At 41.3% G+C, this 21763-nt stretch overlaps 2 protein-coding genes across 7 annotated transcripts in view; one reads left to right on the top strand and one right to left on the bottom strand.

Annotated features, from left to right (window-relative positions):
• The first annotated feature begins 12064 nt into the window (after positions 1–12064).
• On the top strand, positions 12065–18460 carry hyi (hydroxypyruvate isomerase). Its single transcript, XM_076141568.1, has 8 exons — positions 12065–12534; positions 13000–13111; positions 14041–14159; positions 14893–14967; positions 17775–17824; positions 17912–17981; positions 18085–18219; positions 18308–18460. The coding sequence occupies exons 1-8, from the start codon at positions 12273–12275 to the stop codon at positions 18361–18363; spliced, it is 879 nt and encodes a 292-aa protein (XP_075997683.1). The 5' UTR covers positions 12065–12272; the 3' UTR covers positions 18364–18460.
• A 618-nt stretch (positions 18461–19078) lies between these two features.
• szt2 (SZT2 subunit of KICSTOR complex) overlaps positions 19079–21763 on the bottom strand; it is an 88664-nt gene continuing 85979 nt past the window's right edge. For all 6 annotated transcript variants that reach the window (XM_076141562.1, XM_076141563.1, XM_076141564.1 and 3 more), the window contains 2 exons: positions 21470–21538; positions 19079–21374 (listed from right to left, as the gene is read on the bottom strand). In XM_076141562.1, coding sequence (XP_075997677.1) covers positions 21231–21374; positions 21470–21538 — 213 coding nt within the window. In that variant the 3' untranslated portion in view covers positions 19079–21230. The remainder of the gene's footprint in view (positions 21375–21469; positions 21539–21763) is intronic.

Genomic DNA, 21763 nt, shown 5'->3' on the forward strand with positions numbered 1-21763 from the left:
CATTAAAGGCTTTGATGTCTGCTAGTGCCAGTCTCACTCCAACTGTGTTTTCTTCCAGTGCTGTTATCCATTAGTTGGCAATCTTTTAGCCAGACACTATGACGAGGGCACATAGTGAGGCTGTGCCTGCCCTTTGGTTACTAGAGAGCATATGAATTCCTCCTTTTCTTCTTCTTGTTCTGTCTGCCTCTGTTGGTCAGTCTCTTTCCAGTCCTTTTTCCTCCTCTGAGGGTTTCTCCAGTCAACTTTCTACCCTTGAGGGTCATGCCTCTATTTCCCTCTGGTACTGCTGTACCTTCCAATTGCTCTCACATTACACCTCTAAGGTTCTGACTAAATGCCCTGTGTGCTCCAACTTCTCCAGGCTTTTGTGGTTGTTCATTGGCCTTCCTGGCATTCTTCCCCTAAATCAGTGGTCTCCAACAGATCACTCGCGAGCTAACAGTATGTACCAGTACATACATTTGACAACACGTTACTTGGTAAAGCTGTTAAATTTCTATCCAATCAAGTTCACAGACATACCACCCCCTTTTGTGACAAAAACGATTATAAGCCAATCAGCTGTCAGTTCAACAAATGACACTGCTGTCACGTTTGGTTACGTGACACCCTAACATTCTGCTAGCAAGCGCACACCTTGGAGATGACCTTGGAAAATAGCCCTGATAAAAGGCAACAAATATACTATTTTCATGAGGAATTAAAAAAAACTATGAATGTGAATAACAAGTGTGTGCCGTGTTTCCCTGTGAGAAACATTTGTTAAGCAGCAGCTCCTGGAATTCATTTGAGTGAGCTTGACACTGAAAATGTATACAGTAAAAAACAAGCTCATGTTGCTGAATTGAAGTGCATTTTGCTACAATGTGAGAGTGTTGGATATCAACATTTTGTAAATGTTCACACAGAAGACGCTTATCCAGCTGGTTTCATGGTTTGGGTGGAGGATCAGCCATGTGGACAAATGTTACTAATAATGTAAAACATTAGTAGCTCTCGGACACTTTTATTTTGTCAAAGTAGCTCTCAGAGACAAAAAGGTTGGAGACCACTGCTAAATGATAAAGCGTGGTTTCCAATTCCTGTGTCTCTGTTTGCAACCTGCTTATGTTTTTTTCTCAAATTCTTTTGCATACATTGCTAATTCGTCATCCCACTCCATGGCTCGGTGTGGTTGTCTTTCACTCACGTCTGTGATAAACCAGCTTTGAGTTTGCCAGTGTTGTTCTTTGTCTGCATTGTCTGCACTTGTTCTTTGCCTGTTAATATTGTTCTGTCTCTTGATGCTTCTTGTTCAATTCATCCTCACTTGCACTTGACTGTTCTGTGGCAGTACTGCAGCTTTGTGTTGCTTCTTTTTTTTTAATGTATTTTTATTGCCATGTTCTCACAACCTTCGGCAGCCGTGGCTTCCTACTGTCTCTGTTTCAATTGACTTGTACTTCATATTGCCTATTTTACCTCAGGGTCTAAGTTCTCCTTTTTCTCTCTCCCTCTGGCTCTCTGCCTCTCTATGAAAAAAGTTAAACAACAACAATAATAACAATCACACAACTTTCTTTCCTTTTCTCTCTCTCTCCTTTCAGTCCTCTCTCATTCATTAGAGCGATGTCAAAAACAGGTGAACGGACTCTTTCTCTCACTCCCTTATCTAGAGCAAGTTTGAAGTATGCACCCAGAGAATGCACAGAACAATTTGTTTAAGTTTAATGCCCAAACTGATGCATTTAACGAAAGAATAATAAAGAAGAAAACAACTTAGTAGGTGCTGTTTTACACACAGATGTAACTATATTTAGTGAAACCCTTACGCAAACTATAATTTCAAATGCAATAACCTACATATGCATTTTAAAATTCCCTGCCTACATTTGTAGACCTGAGGTGGATGTTGTGTGAGCATTAGAAGAGCAGAAGCCTTTTAAAAGTACACAAACCTCCAAGATAACACCACTTTGAAAAGAAAAATATTCGAATAAATGGAGAAGACTTTTTCCATCAACTGCACTTGTCCACCCACACGGAGAGCGGGGTTTGAACGGAAAGCTCAGATCTATCTATCTACAAATAACTTTTAAGTTCTTAAATGAATCAAATCATCCAGTGTCTCGGATCGTCTCACCTAACGCATACAAACATGATTTCATTAAGCATTGGGGATCCAAACAAAGACAGGTCTTTGTCTGGACATTTGTCACATCCTCCAGCTCTTTTGTCATTCACGAAAGTAACATGAAGAACACATGTTACCGCTCCGACGCCGAATCTTGACGTCGACTTGCTGTGTGTGTGTGTGTGTTAGATGCTCAGTTTACAGGAGGCTCATCCGTGTCACCCAGGATCACAACTGACATGACAGTTAAAATTACAAACAAACGAGGGAACATTTAAACTGGCACACTCACCATTTCTGGGCTTTCCTCGGTGTTCGGAAAGGTGTGGAAGGGAAGAGCAGCGAGGTCGAGTCCACACTTTCACAGTTCCTTCAGTTGCTTCAGTCCTGCCACATTGCAATAAATCCCCTGGGGGAGAGTGTAAATCAGATATATTTCCGTGATTAGGTGGCCGGATTGTTGTCTCCCTCTTCCTCACTGTTGATAAGTGCGGTCTCAGTCTGCCCGCCTGTCAGTCCGCTGCGGCTCCTCTGACAGAGCAGCATCACACAGCGCTCCGTCCCCACACGGAGCCTCGGGACCTGTCGGCCATACTCGTGCTTTTCCGGCAAACACTGTCTAGTCAAGGTCGAATGACATATAAGGGGTGATGCTGGAATTAGGAATAAAGGCACAGTTTTAATTTATACGAGGTTCCATGCATTTACTGTATGAGCTAAATAAACATCGAACAAAAAGTTCGGAAATTTGTGTTTGGTAGATTATTTCTCTGTTGTAACAATGCTTCTTGGCAATACATGTTATACCGTTGGAAAGCCTGTTTAGTCCCCTTTTCAATGGTGCCCCATGTGTAAGGACATGCATTTGTGGGATGAGCAGCACAGCTGAGTATGTGGGTTGTGCTCATGAAAAATTCGCCGAATCTTCTCTGCCGATGCCAAACAGCTTATTCTGATGTTGCTATTGACCCTTGTTTGGTGTTGTTTGGTGGATTGGATGATTGAAGTCTATCAGTAACAAGGAAGAAACAAGACGTATTGGCAATTTTACAATGTATTCATTTAACAAGGAGGAGGAGCCTCAGTAGCGTGTGGAAGAACCATACACAGCCACAACAGCCTGGCACCTCCTCCTCATGCTGGTCACCAGCCTGGTCACACACTGCTGATATTGAGATGAGATTCTGCAACCAGTTGCAATCCCATATCTCCACAGTCTGGGACCGAACTCCATCCTCCAAGATGACAATGCTCACCCCCACAGAGCGGGGTTTATCAGAGACTGGTTGAGGAGTGGAATTCCATCCCACAGCAGTGTGTGACCAGGCTGGTGACCAGCATGAGGAGGAGGTGCCAGGCTGTTGTGGCTGTGTATGGTTTTTCCACACGCCACTTTGGCTCCTGACTGTTTGTTAAAATTGCAAAATAGCCAACATGTCTTTTTTCTTCTTTGTTACTGATAGACTTTAATCATCCAATCCACCAAACAAGAGTCAATAGCAACAGTAGAATAAGCTGAAATTTTTCATGAGTGCAACCCACATACTCAGCTGTGCTGCTCATCCCACAAATGCATGTTTCTTACAAATGGGGCACCATTGAAAAGGGGACTAAACAGGCTTTCCAACGGTATAAAATGTATTGCCAAGAAGCATTGTTACAACAGAGAAATAATCTACCAAACACAAATTTCCGAACTTTTTATTCGACGTTTATAAGCCTAAGCGTATTCATCTAACACACCACCTCCCGGTAGGCATGAGGGTATATTTGTTTAATTATTCACAAATAAACAGTTTTGAACATGTATTTTTCAATATCACAAAATAAATTATTGGTTCACAAATAGAGAGCTGGAGAGCTGACATATTCCATCACTAATTTATTTATTAGCATCACAAACATCAATCATCCATTTGTTCAATTCAAAGCTTCAAACACCAAATCCATGGTCTCGATACAATCAGTGCCCGTTTTACATTTATTGTCCACTTGATGGCACAGTAGAGCAAATGAACCATTGTGAAGCTTCGGCCCGCGTATCGAGCAATTGGGAGGAAAGCTTCAACGCTTCATGAGGCTTCATCTCGCCATCACTAATAATTACTAAACGCCAGGGCAAAACAGTCAAAGCACAGCGTCACATTTCTTTAGAACCATTTAGAACCATTTTAGATCCAAAGTCTGGCTTCTTACCGGCTGCCTCTCCAGTGTTCATAGACGTGACAATTTCGCACAACATCCCAGTGTTCTCGCAGCGTCCAGCGCGGTGTTTTTTAAAGCATGTCCATTTCATTTTGCGTGATTAGACAACGGTCCTCTAGGGGGCGCTCTCGGCCCAACATGGTTAAGAATCACTGATCTAGAGCATCCTGACTGATCCAGACTATTCAATCTGAACCTCTCCCAGTACCCCGGTCTAATGTGCAATATGTAACATATTCATCAATTTGCAATTTTTGTACTTAGTTGTATTGTTGTACTTCTGTTAGCCTCTTTCTTTGTTAGTCTCTTATTCTTATTTAATGCCCTTTATTGCTTTGCACTATCCACTTTGCTGCTGTAACAATGTGAATTTCCCCATTGTGGGACAAATAAAGGATTATGTTATCTTACAAAAAGAGGCATGCAAGGCAATACACACAAAAAGTCATAAATTAGGGAAATAGCATGCAAGACAGAGGCGACTGGGTTGAGATGACAGATGGAGCGGCAGAGTCCTGATGGTGGAGAACCCCAGCGTCCCTCTGGGAAAGCAGTCTGCTAGCACTGAGACAATCACAGAGCCACGGAGGTGAAAAACAGCTGACCCATGGACCCCACACTCAAGGGTGTGGGACCCATGGGCCAGAGAGCTGATAAGTATAGACAAGAGACGTAGGATGAGAGGGTAAAGGTAGGATGGAGAGAGTAAATCAGCTACTGTGCCCCATCCTCTTACTACACTCACACTATCACTGACCAACAGTGTACAGTCTATATCAGCCCTGAACAGGGAGGCAGTGGCTCAGTGGGTAGTGCTTCCGCTTGGGAACCGGAGGGTTGCCGGTTCGAGCCCCTGCCGAGGTGCCCCTGAGCAAGGCACCGAACCCTCAATTGCTCCCCCCTCTGCGTAGGGTGGTAATGTAATGTAAGTCGCTTTGGATAAAAGCGTCTGCCAAATGCTCGTAATGTAATGTAATGTAACTAAACCTGGGTTGGCTAATCACTCTTCTGCAAGTAAGAGACTGTGATTCCTGCCCATTTAGCAGTTATGGAAATGCACTGAAAAGTGGTGCATCTTTAAAAATGTCTAGGGACCCTGCCCTGAGTGCAGGAAGTGCGTTCGAGAAAAAAATTGCGAAAAATGCTCTATTTCCAAAGGACTTCGTCTTGACCTTTGGGATGACAAGCAGGCCTGCCTGCTGAGATCTCAAAGATCGCACTGGAACGTAGTGGCAATAAGGTCAGAAAGATACACTGGAGCTAGGCCATGTAGTATCTTTCAGGTAAGAAGTAAGACCTTAAAGTCAGTGATAGGAAGCCAATGTAGCCATTCTAGGACTGGTGTGATTCAAGCCAGAAAAGAGGACATTACAATAATGCAGTCTGGAGGTGATAAATGCATGAATAAGGATTTCAGCATCTGCTTTGCTACGGAACGGTCTGATTCAGGCGATATTTCAGATATGGAAGTAGCAACCCGTGTCACATTATTAATGTGGCTGCTGAATGTTATGTCCTTGAAAAAAGTTACGCCAAGATTCTTTGGTCAGTGATGGGACCTTCGTCAAAATTAAATAGTAGGTTTGGAAATTTCACTCTCGGCTTCTTTGTCCCTCAGATCAGCGTTTCAGTTTGATTGAAGTTAAGAAGCAGACATTTTTTTGTCATCCAGCCTTCAACAGCTAGAAGGCAGAGGATCAGAGGAGGGAGACTATGGGGGGAACTGCACTCCTTGTGACAGCCACAAAACTCCCTGAGGATGGGGATGGGCTAGCTGAGCTATCCCTAGCAGGTACAGTCTTGTTTGGGTTGATGGCTATCTCAACGGGACCTGCCACTTCTAGCAACTGGCTATCCTGACTACACTGCCTCTCTTCGAGCAAGAGGATCTGTCTCTCTAACTCAAAGAGCTTAGAACAGCAAGAACAAGAGTTGGAGCAGGAGCGAGAAGGAGGAGGGGCCATACTTAGGAGCAAATAAACGATTTATGCTGTCCGCTGCTAGTGCTGCTAATACTGCTTAACACATCTTACGGCCCACGGGCCACATCCAGGCCGGTTGGGCATCCCTGTCTGGCCCGCGTGAGGTTAACTCGAAATTCCAAAATAAACATATTTTCTAATTTACATTACATTTACATTACGATCATTTGGCAGACGCTTTTATCCAAAGCGACTTACATTACAGTTACCACCCTTCGCAGAGGGGGGAGCAATTGAGGGTTCACCTCGGCAGGTGCCCCTGAGGGGGCTCGGCAGGGGCTCGAACCGGCAACCCTCCGGTTCCCAAGCGGAAGCTCTACCCACTGAGCCACTGCCTCCCTCATGCCTCCCTCCCTGTCTTTTCCTCATGCATAGACAAATGCTGCATTGCTTTTATTTTGAAGTTGTTTTTTATTCACGTAAATAATGACCCTTTACGTATATCAAGACGTGCGCATGATTGGATAGTTGTCACAAGCAGGTAACAAGACGACCTAGCCCTCAAAAATGTCCGCTCGTGCTAAAAAAAGAAAGGTAGATGCTGAATGCAGGGTTTTTAACAAAAATTGGACTGCTAAGTATTTATTTACTGAAGTCGGAGGTAAAGCCGTGTGTTTAGTTTGCGGGGAGCAGATCGCTGTGTTTAAGGACTACAATTTCAGTCGGCATTACGAGACGAAACACGCGGAGAAATACAAAAACTTGACTGATGCTGAAAGGGCACAGCATCGGAAGCTTTGCTAGCTAAGCAGCAAAAGCAGCAAGGCTTTTTTACCAAGCTTCACACATCCAGTGATGCAGCAACCAATGCCAGCTTTGTGATATCTAGGGGTTGGGTGATGTGTCGACGTAAATCAATTAGCCGATTACGTAAATACGTCGATTAAAAAAAACGTGCGCCGACGCGTCAGAATGATGTAAGATGGCTGCGCCAGGTGGAAGCATGGACGCAACGGCAGAACAAGCTACTCGCCCACGGTCGTCAAAAGTTTGGGAATACTTTATAAGTTACTAATTAATAAAGTGCTCTGTAAGCTCTGTAAAACCAAAATGGCGTTTCACGGCAGTACAACTGCGATGATGGAACACTTGAAAAGAAAGCATCCGGGTGCACTCTGTGAAGACAGCGGCAAGACGGAACCGTAAGCCCTGTTTCCTTTTTGTCCCCACTCACCAAGCACGATAATATAAATGGATTATGTAAATATTCGTGTTGAAAGTAATTTCTACACCGCTTCTAACATAACATTAGTAAGGAAATTGCTTAAACTAGAAAAAGAATCTATGTGTCACAGCAGTACTATTGAATTTGAGTCTATAGAAAGATAGACAGATAGATATAATATGCTTTGTGTCTCTTTTCAGGACGAGTGTGATGGACTTTTTCCACAAAAAAAACTCAATTCCATGCACACCCCAAATGGCTGCTGAGCTTTCTGGAAGCATCTTACAGATGATCATCAAAGACATGAGACCCCTTGCTATCATGGAGGGTCAAGGCGATGAGATGATCAACACATTTCACCCAGGGTATACACTTCCCTCCAGACGCCACTTTACGGATTTGATGGAGAAGAAATTTGAGGCTACTCTAGAGAGAGTGAAAGCAGATCTCAAACACGTCACATCAAAAATCACACTCACCACAGATGCTTGGACAAGTATTGCCACGGAGGCATACTTAGGAGTCACCTTCCACTTCATTAATGAGGATTGGAAGCTGACTTCATACAGTCTGACCACGATGCCACTTGTGGAGCGCCACACAGCAGAAAATATTGCTGACTGGATCGAAAAGGCAGCAGAGAAGTTTGGATTCTCCCTCAGTAATGTACTGGCCGTTGTACATGTGACAACGCCCTGAAGAAGGATCCCCAGATAAACAAGACACTTGGGGCTGCAAGGTGCCTTGTTGAGCATTTCTAGAAGAGTGAGTTGGCCAGCAGCAAGCTCAAAGACAAACAAAAGCAATTGGGCACAGCTGAGCATAAATTGATCCAGGATGTATCTGTAAGATGGAACAGTTCTTACTATACTATACTATACTATACTACAAAGGAGGGGGGAAAGGCAGTGTTGGAGCAAAATGACTCACCCACTAGTGGCCAGCCACAAGATTTAAAGACGCGGCAAAAGTCTGTGCTGGACGCATTGCTGGGCTCAGACTCAGAGGAGCACAGCAATGGGGAAGACGGACAGGAACTAGATGGTGTTGACAGTGAAATGGTGAGAAATTAGGTAATGTTGTATTTTGGTGAGCCATGTATTGCAAGGGATAAGAGCCCACTCCAATGGTGGAAGGAAAATGCAGTCAGATTTCCCACCCTGGCTATTTTGGCCAAATCCTACCTGTCTGTTCCTGCAACATCAACTCCATCTGAACGCCTCTTTTCAGCTGCTGGGAACATTGTGACAAAAAAAGAGAAAGCCTGACCTCAGAGCATGTAGACATGCTCACATTCCTTCACTGCAATGCCTTACAATGTTCTTACAGTCTCCCAGATTGTGCCTGGCTGTATTCAGTTACAAGTTTTAGTTATTCCTGTAAGTCTGTGTTGCATTATTTTTACTGCACAATTATTCCATTATTTATAATTACTTGAATTTTAAGTTTGTTTTTGTTGGATTCCTAAATGCAGGTTGTACTTGAAGACTTAATTAATTAACTAAGCACTTTATTTATTTTAACAAGCAGTTTCTTTTTTGTTGTGGAATAATGTAGTGCATACGTTTGTTTTGTTATATTGGTTTATAAAGAGAAGTTGGTTAAATAAAATATTGAAAAATCAAAGTTTTTGTATATTTATTTTGGGAAAATTGTTACTTACTGTATATTGAGTAAGAGAAAAAAATGTTCGTTAGATTAGTCGACTAATCAAAAAAATAATCTGTAGATTAATCGCCAAAAAAATAATCGTTAGGTGCAGCCCTAGTGATATCCCAAAATCGCTAAAAACAGCAAGCCATTCTCGGAGGGGGAGTTTGTCAAAGAGTGCTTGGTGGACTCTGCAGCACTAATATGCCCTGAAAAAAAAGAAGCATTTGAGCAATTCCCGCTGTCCAGGCGAACCGTGACGAGAAGGATCGAGGACATTGCGGGAAATCTGGAGCTTCAGCTGCAACGTGAAGTGGCAAGTTTTGACTTTTTCTCCTTGGCTTTGGGCGAGAGCTGTGATGTCCACGACACAGCCCAGTTACTCGTATTTGTCCGTGGGATAACGCCAGACTTCAAGATTACGGAGGAGCTGTCAGCAATGCGGTCGATGAAAGGGACGACGACATGGACCGATCTGTTGACGGAGGTTAATGCGTGCATGGACATGCTGGGACTGAAATGGGACAGACTGGACGGTTGTCCAAATCTTACAGGGAAAAATGTCGGACTTTTGAAACGTATGCATGATAAAGTGACTGAAATCGACGCAGATCAGAAATTTGTATTTTTGCATTGTATTATACACCAACATGTGTTGTGCAAGTCAGTGCTAAAAATTAACCACGTTATTGATGTTGTTCATCAGGGCACGGGCATTAAATCACAGACAGTTTGTCGCACTTTTGAAGGAGCATGAGACTGAGCATAGTGACACCGGCTCTCAGATGAGGACTGGATGGCAGATTTTGCATTTGCTGTTGATGTGAATGAACTAAACACCAAACTGCAAGGCAAGGCCCTTTTTGTTTATGAAATGCACAGCCTGGTGAAGGCTTTCATGAGAAATATGCAGTTTCTTTTAAGCCAACTGGAGAGCAACACTCTCATTCACATGCAAACCCTGAAAGAAGTCACACCATCAGCCGATCACCTCCGCAGGTACTCATCCATGTTAGGAGCATTGCATGGTTCAAGGCAATCTGAAGATCTCAGAACAATCGAGGATGAAATGCACATGATTTCCTCTCCCTTTACCTGCAGTGTGGATAATGCACCCAGTGATGTTCAGCTGGAACTCATTGACCTGCAGTCTGATGCAGTACTGGCAGAGCACTTTAAGTCAGGATCTCTGCTGGATTTCTACTCTTCTCTCAAGGAGGAGAACTTTCCAAACATGAGGAGACATGCTCAGAAGATGTTGGTTCTCTTTGGCTCTACCTACATATGTGAACAAACATTTTCATTGATGAAGTTTACGAAATCCAGGTATAGATCCTCTCTCACTGATGATCATCTGTCAGCTGTGCCTCGCATCTCCACCTCAGACATTCAACCTGACTTCGATGCACTTGTTAAAGCCCAGCAGAGACTAGATTTCTCTCACTGAACAAGAAAGAATAACTTTTAAACACTAAATGAGGTGGTTAGACTACAAATGTATGCATGTAAAGGCACCAGCACTAGCAGTGAACTATGGGACACTTTCTTTGGAAGCCTTTTTCTCAAGATCACAGTTCAGGGTTAGATGTTCAGTGACAGTTCAATATGATGTATCTTGCTTAATGTTTGGAGCACAAAGACAATATTGTGATGTCTTTAGAATGCTAAGAACCTCTTTCCAACAGTATATGAAACTCAATGTGTTTTGGAGTGAATGTGACTGAAAATGTTCACTAATATGAGTCACAAATGGTAAAAAACGTTCACATTTTGTTTACCATTGTTTTGGGAAATTTGATTGAATAAATGACATTTTTTGTAAGGCAACCTCATTTTTTCATTGCTTAATTATAACATACGCTTACCAGCTTGTCAAAACAATGCTATTTACTGCTTTTTATAAAGAAATACAGTTAATATTATGCAGAATTTAGTTCAGCCTTTTGGCCCTGCCCTCCACAATATTTTCTGTTTTACATGTGGCCCCATGGAAAAAATAATTGCCCACCCCGGCTTAATCCTTCTCAGATGAAAATTACATGTCCTTCAAACCTTATCTTTTGACTTCCGGGTGTGATTTACCTTATTGAGGTTTTTTTTGCTTCTGGTTTACTTTTATGTCGTGGTGGTCTTGTGTTGAGATGAGCAAATAAGCAAGTCTTTAACGGTGAGCCAGATGCACTCTGTGCTCTGTTTTTTACATTTATCTATATTTATATTTCTGTAATGTCATGTGTCAAGGAAATGTATTTATCTGATGGTGATAAAGAATTCAAGTCGAGCTTTGTCATTCTTGTTGTTTATTTCTGAGAAGGAATCAAAGTTTGGAGGGTGAGTGAACTTATGAGCAGGTCCCAGAAAAGATGGGGGTTCAAAGCTGTGGGCATGGTTAGGGAGTGACAGAATGGATTGTTGGCCTGCAGTACCTAGTTTATGATAACGTTGTAACTGAAGACACCTGTGTGATAACTCATAAATTTCATATCAGTTTGAGAAGTTTCAGTTATACAGTTCATGCATTTTATAGATCGGAAGAATACACAATGTTATAATTTTCCATTACATCATATGTTGTATGTATATTCACTTAGTGATAGAAATCTGTGTTGTCTCATTAGATCGCATGATGTCGTCATGGTTTTCAACTTCTTCTTTGGTGTTTATTGCGGTGTTTTACTGTTGAATCAGCATGTTTCCACAGCCTTTCTTTGAAACCCAGACGAAGCCTACGGGCGAAACTTTGTTAAATAAATTACTTATTGTATCTAGTGCTGTTCAAGAATGTTCAAAAATATGCTCTTCATAAATACGTTTAAATTGACATCCGGAAAAGTTAAGTCAAAGCAAAATCATTACCGGAAGACCAGTAAGCGGAATTGCGCATGCGTGGCGTCTGAGCAGGCGGCGTGCATCAGTCACGTGATAAGGCGTTTCTGGTCGGCTCTCAGTCGAATCAATAACAATAAGAGTTAGAGGGAGAAATGCGTAAGTAGTTGGAACTATTTTACTATTTTTATTATTATTTAGTTATTTTGTCTCTCCCTACAATCACTTTGTGCGTGGTTTCCATATTTGTCCCATGCATGTACTATATTTCGGCCGTGTTCTAACAAGAGACAACTTAGTTTTGTTTTGGTGGACGCAGTAGTACCTAATGTCGGCTGGTCAAAGTCCGGCAGAGTCGGTGAACTCCGGGCTGTGTGCTCGTAAATCAGAGATGGCTCCGCTCAGGTTCTGTGCGAACATTTCGTGGCTCTTCACCGAGCTTCCAGATTTCAGTCAGAGGATGTTCGCCGCTGCCAGCGCCGGGTTTCAGGCTGTGGAAGCAGCTTGGCCCTACGACTCCGACCTGCTGGAGCTGCAGAGAGCAAAGGAGGCTACCGGATTGAGGTTTGCCCTCATCAATACCCCGCCAGGTGACTAGAAGGTGACTTTGTTTAGGTGACTAAACAAAGCTGTTTTGTTTTTTAATTTTCCTCAGGATGAAGTAATGAATGTAAAGTATATATATACAGTGTGTCTCTATGTAATACCATAATGTAAAATATTTTACATAGTGAGTTCTGATAATTCTATTAGTCAATGGGACTGTTAAGTTCTAATAATCAATGATTGATTAAATGACATTGGCAATGACATGGCATTGATAGATGATTCATAGATGGATAGAGAGAATGTATTTAGTAATTTATCAATTAGCAAAAAATGGCTGGTTATACTCTTTGACTGGTAGTTAAGTAGTAAACAGTTTTTTCATTAATTTTTTTAAATCTATTTTTTAATTTGTAATAAATGATTGCCACATGTTGTAAATCAAATAAAGTAAGGTTATGATGATGGTAGTAACAACAATGATGCTGAAGAAGATGTCTGTGTCACAGGAGATATGAAAGCAAGCGATCTGGGTCTAGGAGCAGTTCCTGGGAGAGAGGCAGAGTTCAGACAAGGTCTGGATTTGGCTGTAAAGTATGCAAGAGCTCTGGACTGCAAGAGGTGAAGAACCTGTTCAGAATTTTGACGTATAAAGTCAAACCTTTTATACATTCAAAGAGGAAACCACAGGTCTGGAAAAAATGACTAATTTGTTTCAGGGAATATTTATTGTCACTTATCTACAAAGCTACATCACATGAAGATGGAGACAGGAAAACACAAGGTGGAAAGTGTTAGACTGCTGGTGTGTGGCCCATAACAGCAATGGCATTTGCCTTGGGCCCCAAACCAAGATGGTCCCCAGTACCTATAAATCGTCAATTTTATTTACATCAAATCAATAATTTATTTGAACTTACTCCTCCTTTTGCCTGAAAACCTGTGAAAATGGCCCAAACTTGGCTGAAACTTAAAATGTTTTAAAAAGTCCATCCTCTGTAAAACAGCTGACATGTATGGACTTGAATGTTTTCATGACCATAGTATGATAAGGTTCTATCTGCACCCATATCCTTTTAAGTCTATTACATTACGACCATTTGGCAGACGCTTTTATCCAAAGCGACTTACATTACATTACCACCTTTCGCAGAGGGGGGAGCAACTGAGGGGTCGGTGCCTTGCTCAGGGGCACCTTGGCAGGGACTCGAACCGGCGACCCTCCGGTTTCCAAGCGGAAGCACTACCCACTGAGCCACTGCCTCTATCTGACCTCTTACAACTTTTTAAAATACTAAACCCAGAAATTTGAAAAATGAAAAAATAAAAGAATATAAAGTTTCTATCACTGACAAAGTTTCTGTGTTTAACTCATTTGCAACCAAATTCCAGATAGAAACATATAAGACTGAGATGGAACAAACATTTTACAGCATATTAATTCAATTTGTTTTGTGATGACATACCATAGACTTACAGATTGTAATACACTTTGCTTGCTGGCACAGAGCAGCCTTGCCTAATGCATCTTTTCCATGTTACATTATCAGTATCCACCTGATGGCAGGAAGGATTCCTGTGGGGTCAGACAGATCTTCTGTTGCCAAGGAGATGGAGGCCGTTTTTGTACAGAATCTTACCTACGCTGCTGAAATTCTCTCAAAGGCAGGTGACACTATTTACTCAGCATCACGTAGTTTGGAGAAGCAGTGTCCCATACAAGAATTGAGTGAATTAAATACAAAGGAGATGTCCTGCATTGCATGACGCAAATGGGTGTCACACAAGATACTGATCATGGCGCTCATTCTCCTGCAGCGAGACAAGAAGTATTGCCTCATTCATTTACCTGAAGCGGTACTTATTCATATCGCTCCTCTTCCTATCCCGCGCCGCGCCGCCCACTTTGGGAACCACTGATTTCATCCGTATTTTCTCTTTGAGAAAATACGGATGAAATCAATAGTTTGGGATGAAATCAATAGTTAAGTGCTTAACCTTTGATCTCAATAACCTCTTTAAAATTGTTGCATTTATGCTGTTGTTCAGTATTACTATGATTGTTTTTATTCATATAGTACACAGGAGAGGAACACTGACAGCTCAGAAGCTTGTCTGGCAACCTTTCGAAATAACAAATTAACAACTTCAAATAACGTTAAGCTAAATACAGATCACACATCCTTTGAACAGATTTAATGTTTTCCCAAATTACATTTGCGCTTATCTTGCACAGTATTTGATCTAAACTTCAGACCTGTAATCCAGTATACAAAGGAAAGATTCACAATGATTGTGTCTGTATTATTGTGATTTACTTTGTGCTATCATTCTCAGTGTGAACAGCTGGTTGAGTTTCGATTCATGGACAATGGTTTAATTTCATTGTTGCTCACAGGAAGGAATCACTGGTTTGATTGAACCAATCAACACAAGGATCACAGATCACAGATACTTTCTGCATTCTCCTCATCAGGGTAAGACACTGAGACCAGCCAGTCAATATACCAGCCCGTTATATCATGTCACATTTCACCAGGCTGACAAGTGTTAATCGCATTGACTAATTTTTCGTTGACAACCGTTTTTCACACATCATAGTTTTCGTCATCACAATTAATGTTTATTTAGTTATCATCTCGTTTTCTCAAGACGATAACTAAATAAAAATTAATTCTGGTGACGAAAACTATGATGTGTTGACATTGTACATGAATAAAAACGAGACGAAAATGTTCGGGAGAGAAAAATTGGGAAGAGTACCAATCATTTGCCCTTAACCACCAACGGAGATCAAGAATATCCAATCAGAAGTGTGTTTGCAGTGATTCTGACTCTATTTTACCGACCAGCATGCTCAGTCAGCAATTCCAAGATTTTTCAGAGGGAAATCAAGCTGTCCTCAACTCCCGATGGATCAAGAAGTGGAAGCTAGTCTGCAATTACAACTTATTGAAATGCAGTATGATAATTCTCTGCAGAATCAGCTTCACTCCCTACCCGACCTCTACAAGAGCTTAGAAAGGGACAAGTTTCCTCTGTTGAGGCGGCACGCAAAAAGAATGATGAGATGTTTGGCTGAATACACAAATGTGAGCAAACATATTCTCTGTTAACTCTGAAAAAAAGAGAACCAAAACGGCCGACAGCCATCTCTGTGACGTCCTTCGCATCTCAACCACCAAACTTACTCCTGACCTGCTAGCCATCCTTCAGTCCAAAGCGCAGCAAGGCATTACTGCTCCCACTGAGTGGAATGCTTGAAATATTCCCATCCCCTTGCCACCTTATTTTTCACCCTTTATAGAGGGCTGTGAAGGGGGATCACCATCCTGACTAAGGAGCAATCTGAGGCTGCTGTTATGAGAATGTGCTGCCAACCATTTTCATAACAAAATAAATGAAAAAGCATTTATGGAAAGCTGGGATTAAGGCTGTTTTGTTCTTTAGGCATATTAAATTGAGGCAACATACTCCGCCTCTAGTTTTTTCTGTATTTGGCCCTAAGTGAAAAAAGTTTGGACACCCCTGCCTTAAGGATATTAAGACCTGGATGTCCTTTAGTTTTCTACTGCTTAACTCTGACAAAACAGAAGTTATTGTGCTTGGCCCTAAACATCTTAGATATACACTATCTAATGAGGTAGCCATCATGGATGACTTTACCCTTGCCTCTTGCGCCATTGTAAGAAATCTAGGAGTCATCTTTGATCAGGATCTGTAATTTAATTCACATTCTTTCACCTATGCAACATTGCAAAAATCAGGCACATTCTGTCAATAATGCAGAAAAACCTGTCCATGCATTTGTTACCTCTAGGCTGGACTATTGTAATTCATTATTATCAGGCACCCCTAATAAGTCCCTACAGACTCTCAAGTTGGTCCAGAATGCAGCTTCATGTGTTCTGACCAAAACTAGGAAAAGGTTTAATGGTCAGGCTCCATCTTACCTTAAAGAGCTCATAGCACCATATTACCACCCTAGAACACTGAGCTCCCAGAATGCAAGCTTACTTGTGGTTCCTAGTACCTCCAAATGTAGATTCGGTCCGCGGGGATTTGGTCTCTACGCTTACAGTTAGGGCTGGTCAGGCTTGCCTTTGACTAGCCCCTATTTATGCTGCTACAGGCCTAGACTGCTGGGGGACCTCCCATTATGCACTGAGCTCCTCTCTCCTCCTCCCCTCTCTATCCGTGCATATCCATGTCATTGCATTTCCACTGCATTCTGCTAGCTCTACTTCTTCCCCGGAGTTTTCTGTGTTCTCTCGTCTCACAGGTTGCTGTAGAAGCAGCTATGAGTATTAATATCATTGGTCATATTTATTTATATTTATTATTATTTCACTTTATTTATATTTTTTTATTGTTACTGTTCTCCTCTCTCTCTCTCTCTCTTTTTCTCTCACCCCAACCGGTCAAGGCAGATGGCTGCCCACCTAGGGCCCGGTTGTGCCTGAGGTTTTTTTCCTGTTAAATGGGAGTTTTTCCTTCCTGCTGTTTCCTTCCTGCTGTTAAGTGCTCGCTCATGGGGGAATGTTGGGCTTCTTTAAATACTCTTTATGTAAAGTGCCTTGAGATAATGTTTGTTGTGATTGGCACTATACAAATAAAATTTAATTGAAGAGAAAGGTAAAGCACAATACACTGTAGTCCTATTGTTGAGAGTCTCTCTACTGGGGCGGCAGTTCATGCAGGTAGTCGGTTGAAATTATGTTTTGTGACCATTAACTAACCTTATAATACTGAACCGTCATTAGGTTCTTAAACAATCTTTAAGTGTGTCAGCATAGCATTGTGTCACTGTAACCTGACTGAACATTAATCATAACTATCCATTTAGTCTAATCATCTAGTCTAGCCTTTTCTGCCTTATCTTTATCTATGTTGTGTATAAAATGACTGGGCAGCGAATCTTGTGAGACTTGGAGCTCAATGATGTGCTGAAATCAAAATCACAAGATTGTGCTCTTCCTGAGTGTATTTACAGACTGCCACCACACAACCAATGGGAACCTGACCATAAGGGTCTTTGTTGATATGGATATTCTCTATCCTCCAAGGATTAAAGACATACGTGTTAAGTTTTTGGAAGTTGAAGGTTTAAGGTTAAGGTTGTTTTTTTACTTATATACTATACTTATATGTAAAATGCAGTAAACTAATCCAATCCAGGTTGTTGTGAAACCTCAGTTTTTATATTTATGAAATGCTTATTGTAACGTAGTAAAAGTGTCTGATTAAAAGAATTACTGATCCAATAATCATTGTTTATCTGTAGCGGCTGCTATACTGGAAAAGGTTGGAAAAGACAATATTCAGCTACAGATGGTGTGTGCTTCAATATTTGAAAATTTATCTACAAAATACAAAAGCATGGTGAGGTTTTGAACTGAACAGATGTGTGAACTGTTTCAGGATATCTTTCACTGGCAAATAATGGATGGAAACCTGACACAAAACATACAGAAGTATTTCCCCCTTATTGGTGAGTAATGTAATGTAATGAGTAAGATAACATGTTTACAACTTCCAGACTATACAGGAGTAAGCACAGTATGTGGAGCCTTGGTAATGCGAGTCTCTCTCAGGTCATATCCAGGTCGCTCAGGTTCCAGAACGGAATGAGCCTGACAGTGCTGGAGAGATCGACTACAATTACGTGTTCAGGACACTGGAGAAACAGGGATACCGGGGTTACATTGGCTGCGAGTATAAGCCACAAGGTGAGCATCACTTTGATTTCCTGTGGAAACACATCCACACATTTTGGTTCAAGAAAAACCTTTTAATGGTGATTTCTGTCCATGTTAGGATCCACAAATGACGGCCTGGGCTGGGTGAAAGATTATTGGACACACAACAAATGAAGACCACCATAGTGTACGAAGTGTTCTGTTCTTCATTTGTCAATTTCTTTAACAAATGAGGCACTACTAATAAATATCATTAAATATACTATAAGTATATGCGTCACTTTGTGTTTACAATGGGACATATATTGAAATTCATGCATTTCCTGTGATGGAAATCATTAGACGGTAGCAGAGTAAATGGCAGTGTGAAAAGGAGAAAAATGGAGCAAAGAAACAGCAGGCGAGAAACACTAATAGTGGACAGGCAGGGACCACAACCATCATTTCTGAAAACAACAAATTCCACTGACGGATTCAAGAAGCTACAGAATCCAGAACCAGGGCCCAGCAGACAGTAAACTGGGATGAAAAGACCTGTCAACTATCCCTCACATGGGATGATGTCCTAAAATCACCAGACATTGCCATTTTCCCTCTTTCAGCAAAGCAGGCTGATTACAGAAAAAACTAAGTAAGTAAGTCAAAGTAAGAGACTTCAACCAAAGAGAAAACATTTTACAACTAAGCGTCTGATAAAGCTTTTTCAAGCATTAGATTTCCACCTCCACACACACACGTTCTCTGAGGATGCATGTTTATTCTTTCTCTGGACTTCACTACAGAGGTTTGTTATTGTATCATTTAGCGCTTTATTGCCATGTAGTGTGCAAGAAACACACTGTGCAGGAAACACACCAGACATCTGTCATGCTGCTGGATAAACACACACTGTTTCAGATTGTCATGTAATTACACTGCTTTATTCAGCATCTCATACATACCGTAAAAACTGTTCTATATATACATAATGTACATTATACAGTTAATTACAGTTCTAACTTACAGTTTACATTCTGCATGAATATCCAAACATGATTCTCTGAGGCCTGCTGCACTGCTTTACTTTATATCAACTGTAAAACTGAAAATACACATTTGGTTTCCTTCCAGTGAAAATGTGTCATTACGCAACTTTTGGACATTAAATGTATTATTTAGGTATTGCAATGGATATCAAAACTCTATACTTGTGTGATGTATGGGTCCTGCCTAATGCCTTCATGTGAAATGAAGAATGATTAGCAGTGATGATGTAAGTGGAACACATCACTGAACTCATCACTTCATGGTCGTGAGCAGGCTTCAACACTGAGCTTTAACTCGACTCAGGCACTTTCATTGCATATCAGAGCTGTTACAATTAACTTTTGTTTAAGTTTTGGGTGGCACAAAAGAACAAAGCAAACCAAGAAAGGCACTTGAAGGCAGCAGAAATGACAATGGGCTTCAAGTGGGCCACAAGTTTGATGCTTTTGACAACAAACAATCATCCCACTCTCTCTGCAGAGAAACTTCTGAGCCCTCACATTCACAAAAACACTGATGTGGTATGAAAAGCAAGCAAAGGCTATCAGAAGGCACAATATTCAGATAATTTTGACCTTTTTATGAATTTATGGAGTATGGAAGTTGTGCATTTATGTGCCTGAAGAATCACTAAATCCAAACTGCTGATAAACTTTGGACAACTCTTGGCAGAAGGATAGCAAGAAAAAAAAAAAAAAGAGGCAGTGACCGCTCCCCAAGATGCTGACTCGGCACAAGTAACACAGTATCTGTCTAGATCCTGACCCATGATGATGATGATGATGATGTCTTCAGGAGGTGGCCAGGTCTCATGCACATGCTCACAAAAAAGGCTTTGTGCTTCAGGCTGACTGGGAACCCAGAGGACTCCAGCTGAGCAGGGTATATGGCTTGTGATTTGGGTCAAGAATTAAATTGTTCCTGGTCTCAGGAGTTTAAAACAAGTCTAGGAACCGCCAATGAGAATTTGAACGAACCAGTTAAGCGCTAACTGGTTTTCAATGACTGCTGGCTCAATGGCCCCCACTGTTCTCTTCTGTCTGAAAACACGATCTGGCTAATAACATCTGTCTGGACTTGTATAAACATGCCTTCTAATGGATTCGGCCTGCAATGAGATTGGACTTCAGTGGACCATTCATATGTCCTCCATTTTGAAATCACTACTTTTTAGAGTGTGTCACTATCCACATTGCCAGTTCAAATCCGTATGTGTTCTGACAGGTGATACATTCAGATTAGATCTTGATATCGTTCAGATAGATTCAGAACATCTTGCCGGATTGCCATTGTGCTTGTCCCTGACTGCAGCAGCGCAGGTTCCTTGTATTCACGGAGCTACACCAGTTTTATCATTGGTGTTTTGGTGCCTTTATGACTCCCGTGTACATTGAGAAATTAATTGGTAACCAATCAGAGTTGAGCAGCATCCATGTCTTCATTCTTGAAAACATTTAAAATGTAACAGTGATCGTTAGTGCTGCTGTGTTTACAATCAATGACTGGAGGACATCATTGGAACTTTAACTCCATTGACAGTAAGAGAAAGTTATTGTTAAGGCTTAGACATATTGTCAGTAGACAATGAGGAAATAACTAATTTTAGTTTAAGTGAAGTCATTTTAAGCATAAGGGATTACTGGATTCTTTATTGATATAAGGTGAATACTGATTTTGTTTATCCATTATGATGAACATATGCTGTTGTATGGGCTTGGTTAAAGTTGAGCTGGGATAGACAGGACATGGACACGACTTTGACAGAGGGCTCCGGCTCAAATACATCATGGTATGTGTTGTTTGAGTAGAATCGACTCTTGGGTCTGGCTCGGGGTAAAAAATGTCAGTTTGAATTGAATGAAGTGAATTAGTAATGTAATAGGGGCATTCAATGGGGAGAAACTTTGCTGTGCTTTAGCCAGGGAAGGCTTTTCTCTTTCCTCCTGCTTCCCATGTGTTAACCCTAATCGCACAGCCATATGTTAGAGGTTTATCCATCCACTGAAGCACTGAGCTCATAAGAGTCCGGTCCACAGGTTATAGCAGGCCGTGTTGATGACAGACTCCAGGTGATGGTACATAGACACCAGCTGAGGTGGAGGGCTGTTACTGGCCTGCGTTTGCAATGATAGAGGCTCCCGAAAAACAACTTTGAGGCTCTGGTGGAGGATTTGAAAAACGAAAACAGTATTACAGTTAAATTAGCACAGATTATTGTGTAAATTCAAAACTAAGATACAGTATATCAACTTACTGTTTTTCCTGCTTGGGTGTCCAGAAAAACCATTACAAAACAGTCAGTGAACTTCTGGTTCAGAACCGCCTGAAATGAGATGATGAGTGAAGATGTTAAAGTACCACAGCACACACAAACACTGCAACAGTATAAGAAATATAGATATAACAATACATAACAAGTAAAGCAGCTAAAACATGGCAATGTATATGTATTATTAAGTTACTTATTTTACAAGAATATTTAAAAATTCAAGTTCTCTGAAAATCAAAGATGAAAAACCCTTTATGTTCACCAGAGTGAACATAAAGC

Source organism: Genypterus blacodes, unplaced genomic scaffold (genome assembly GCF_046128005.1).
Source record: "Genypterus blacodes isolate CSIRO-AG114 ecotype Tasmania unplaced genomic scaffold, CSIRO-AGI_Gbla_v1 ptg000019l_1, whole genome shotgun sequence".
In the NCBI taxonomy this organism is placed as follows: domain Eukaryota; kingdom Metazoa; phylum Chordata; class Actinopteri; order Ophidiiformes; family Ophidiidae; genus Genypterus; species Genypterus blacodes.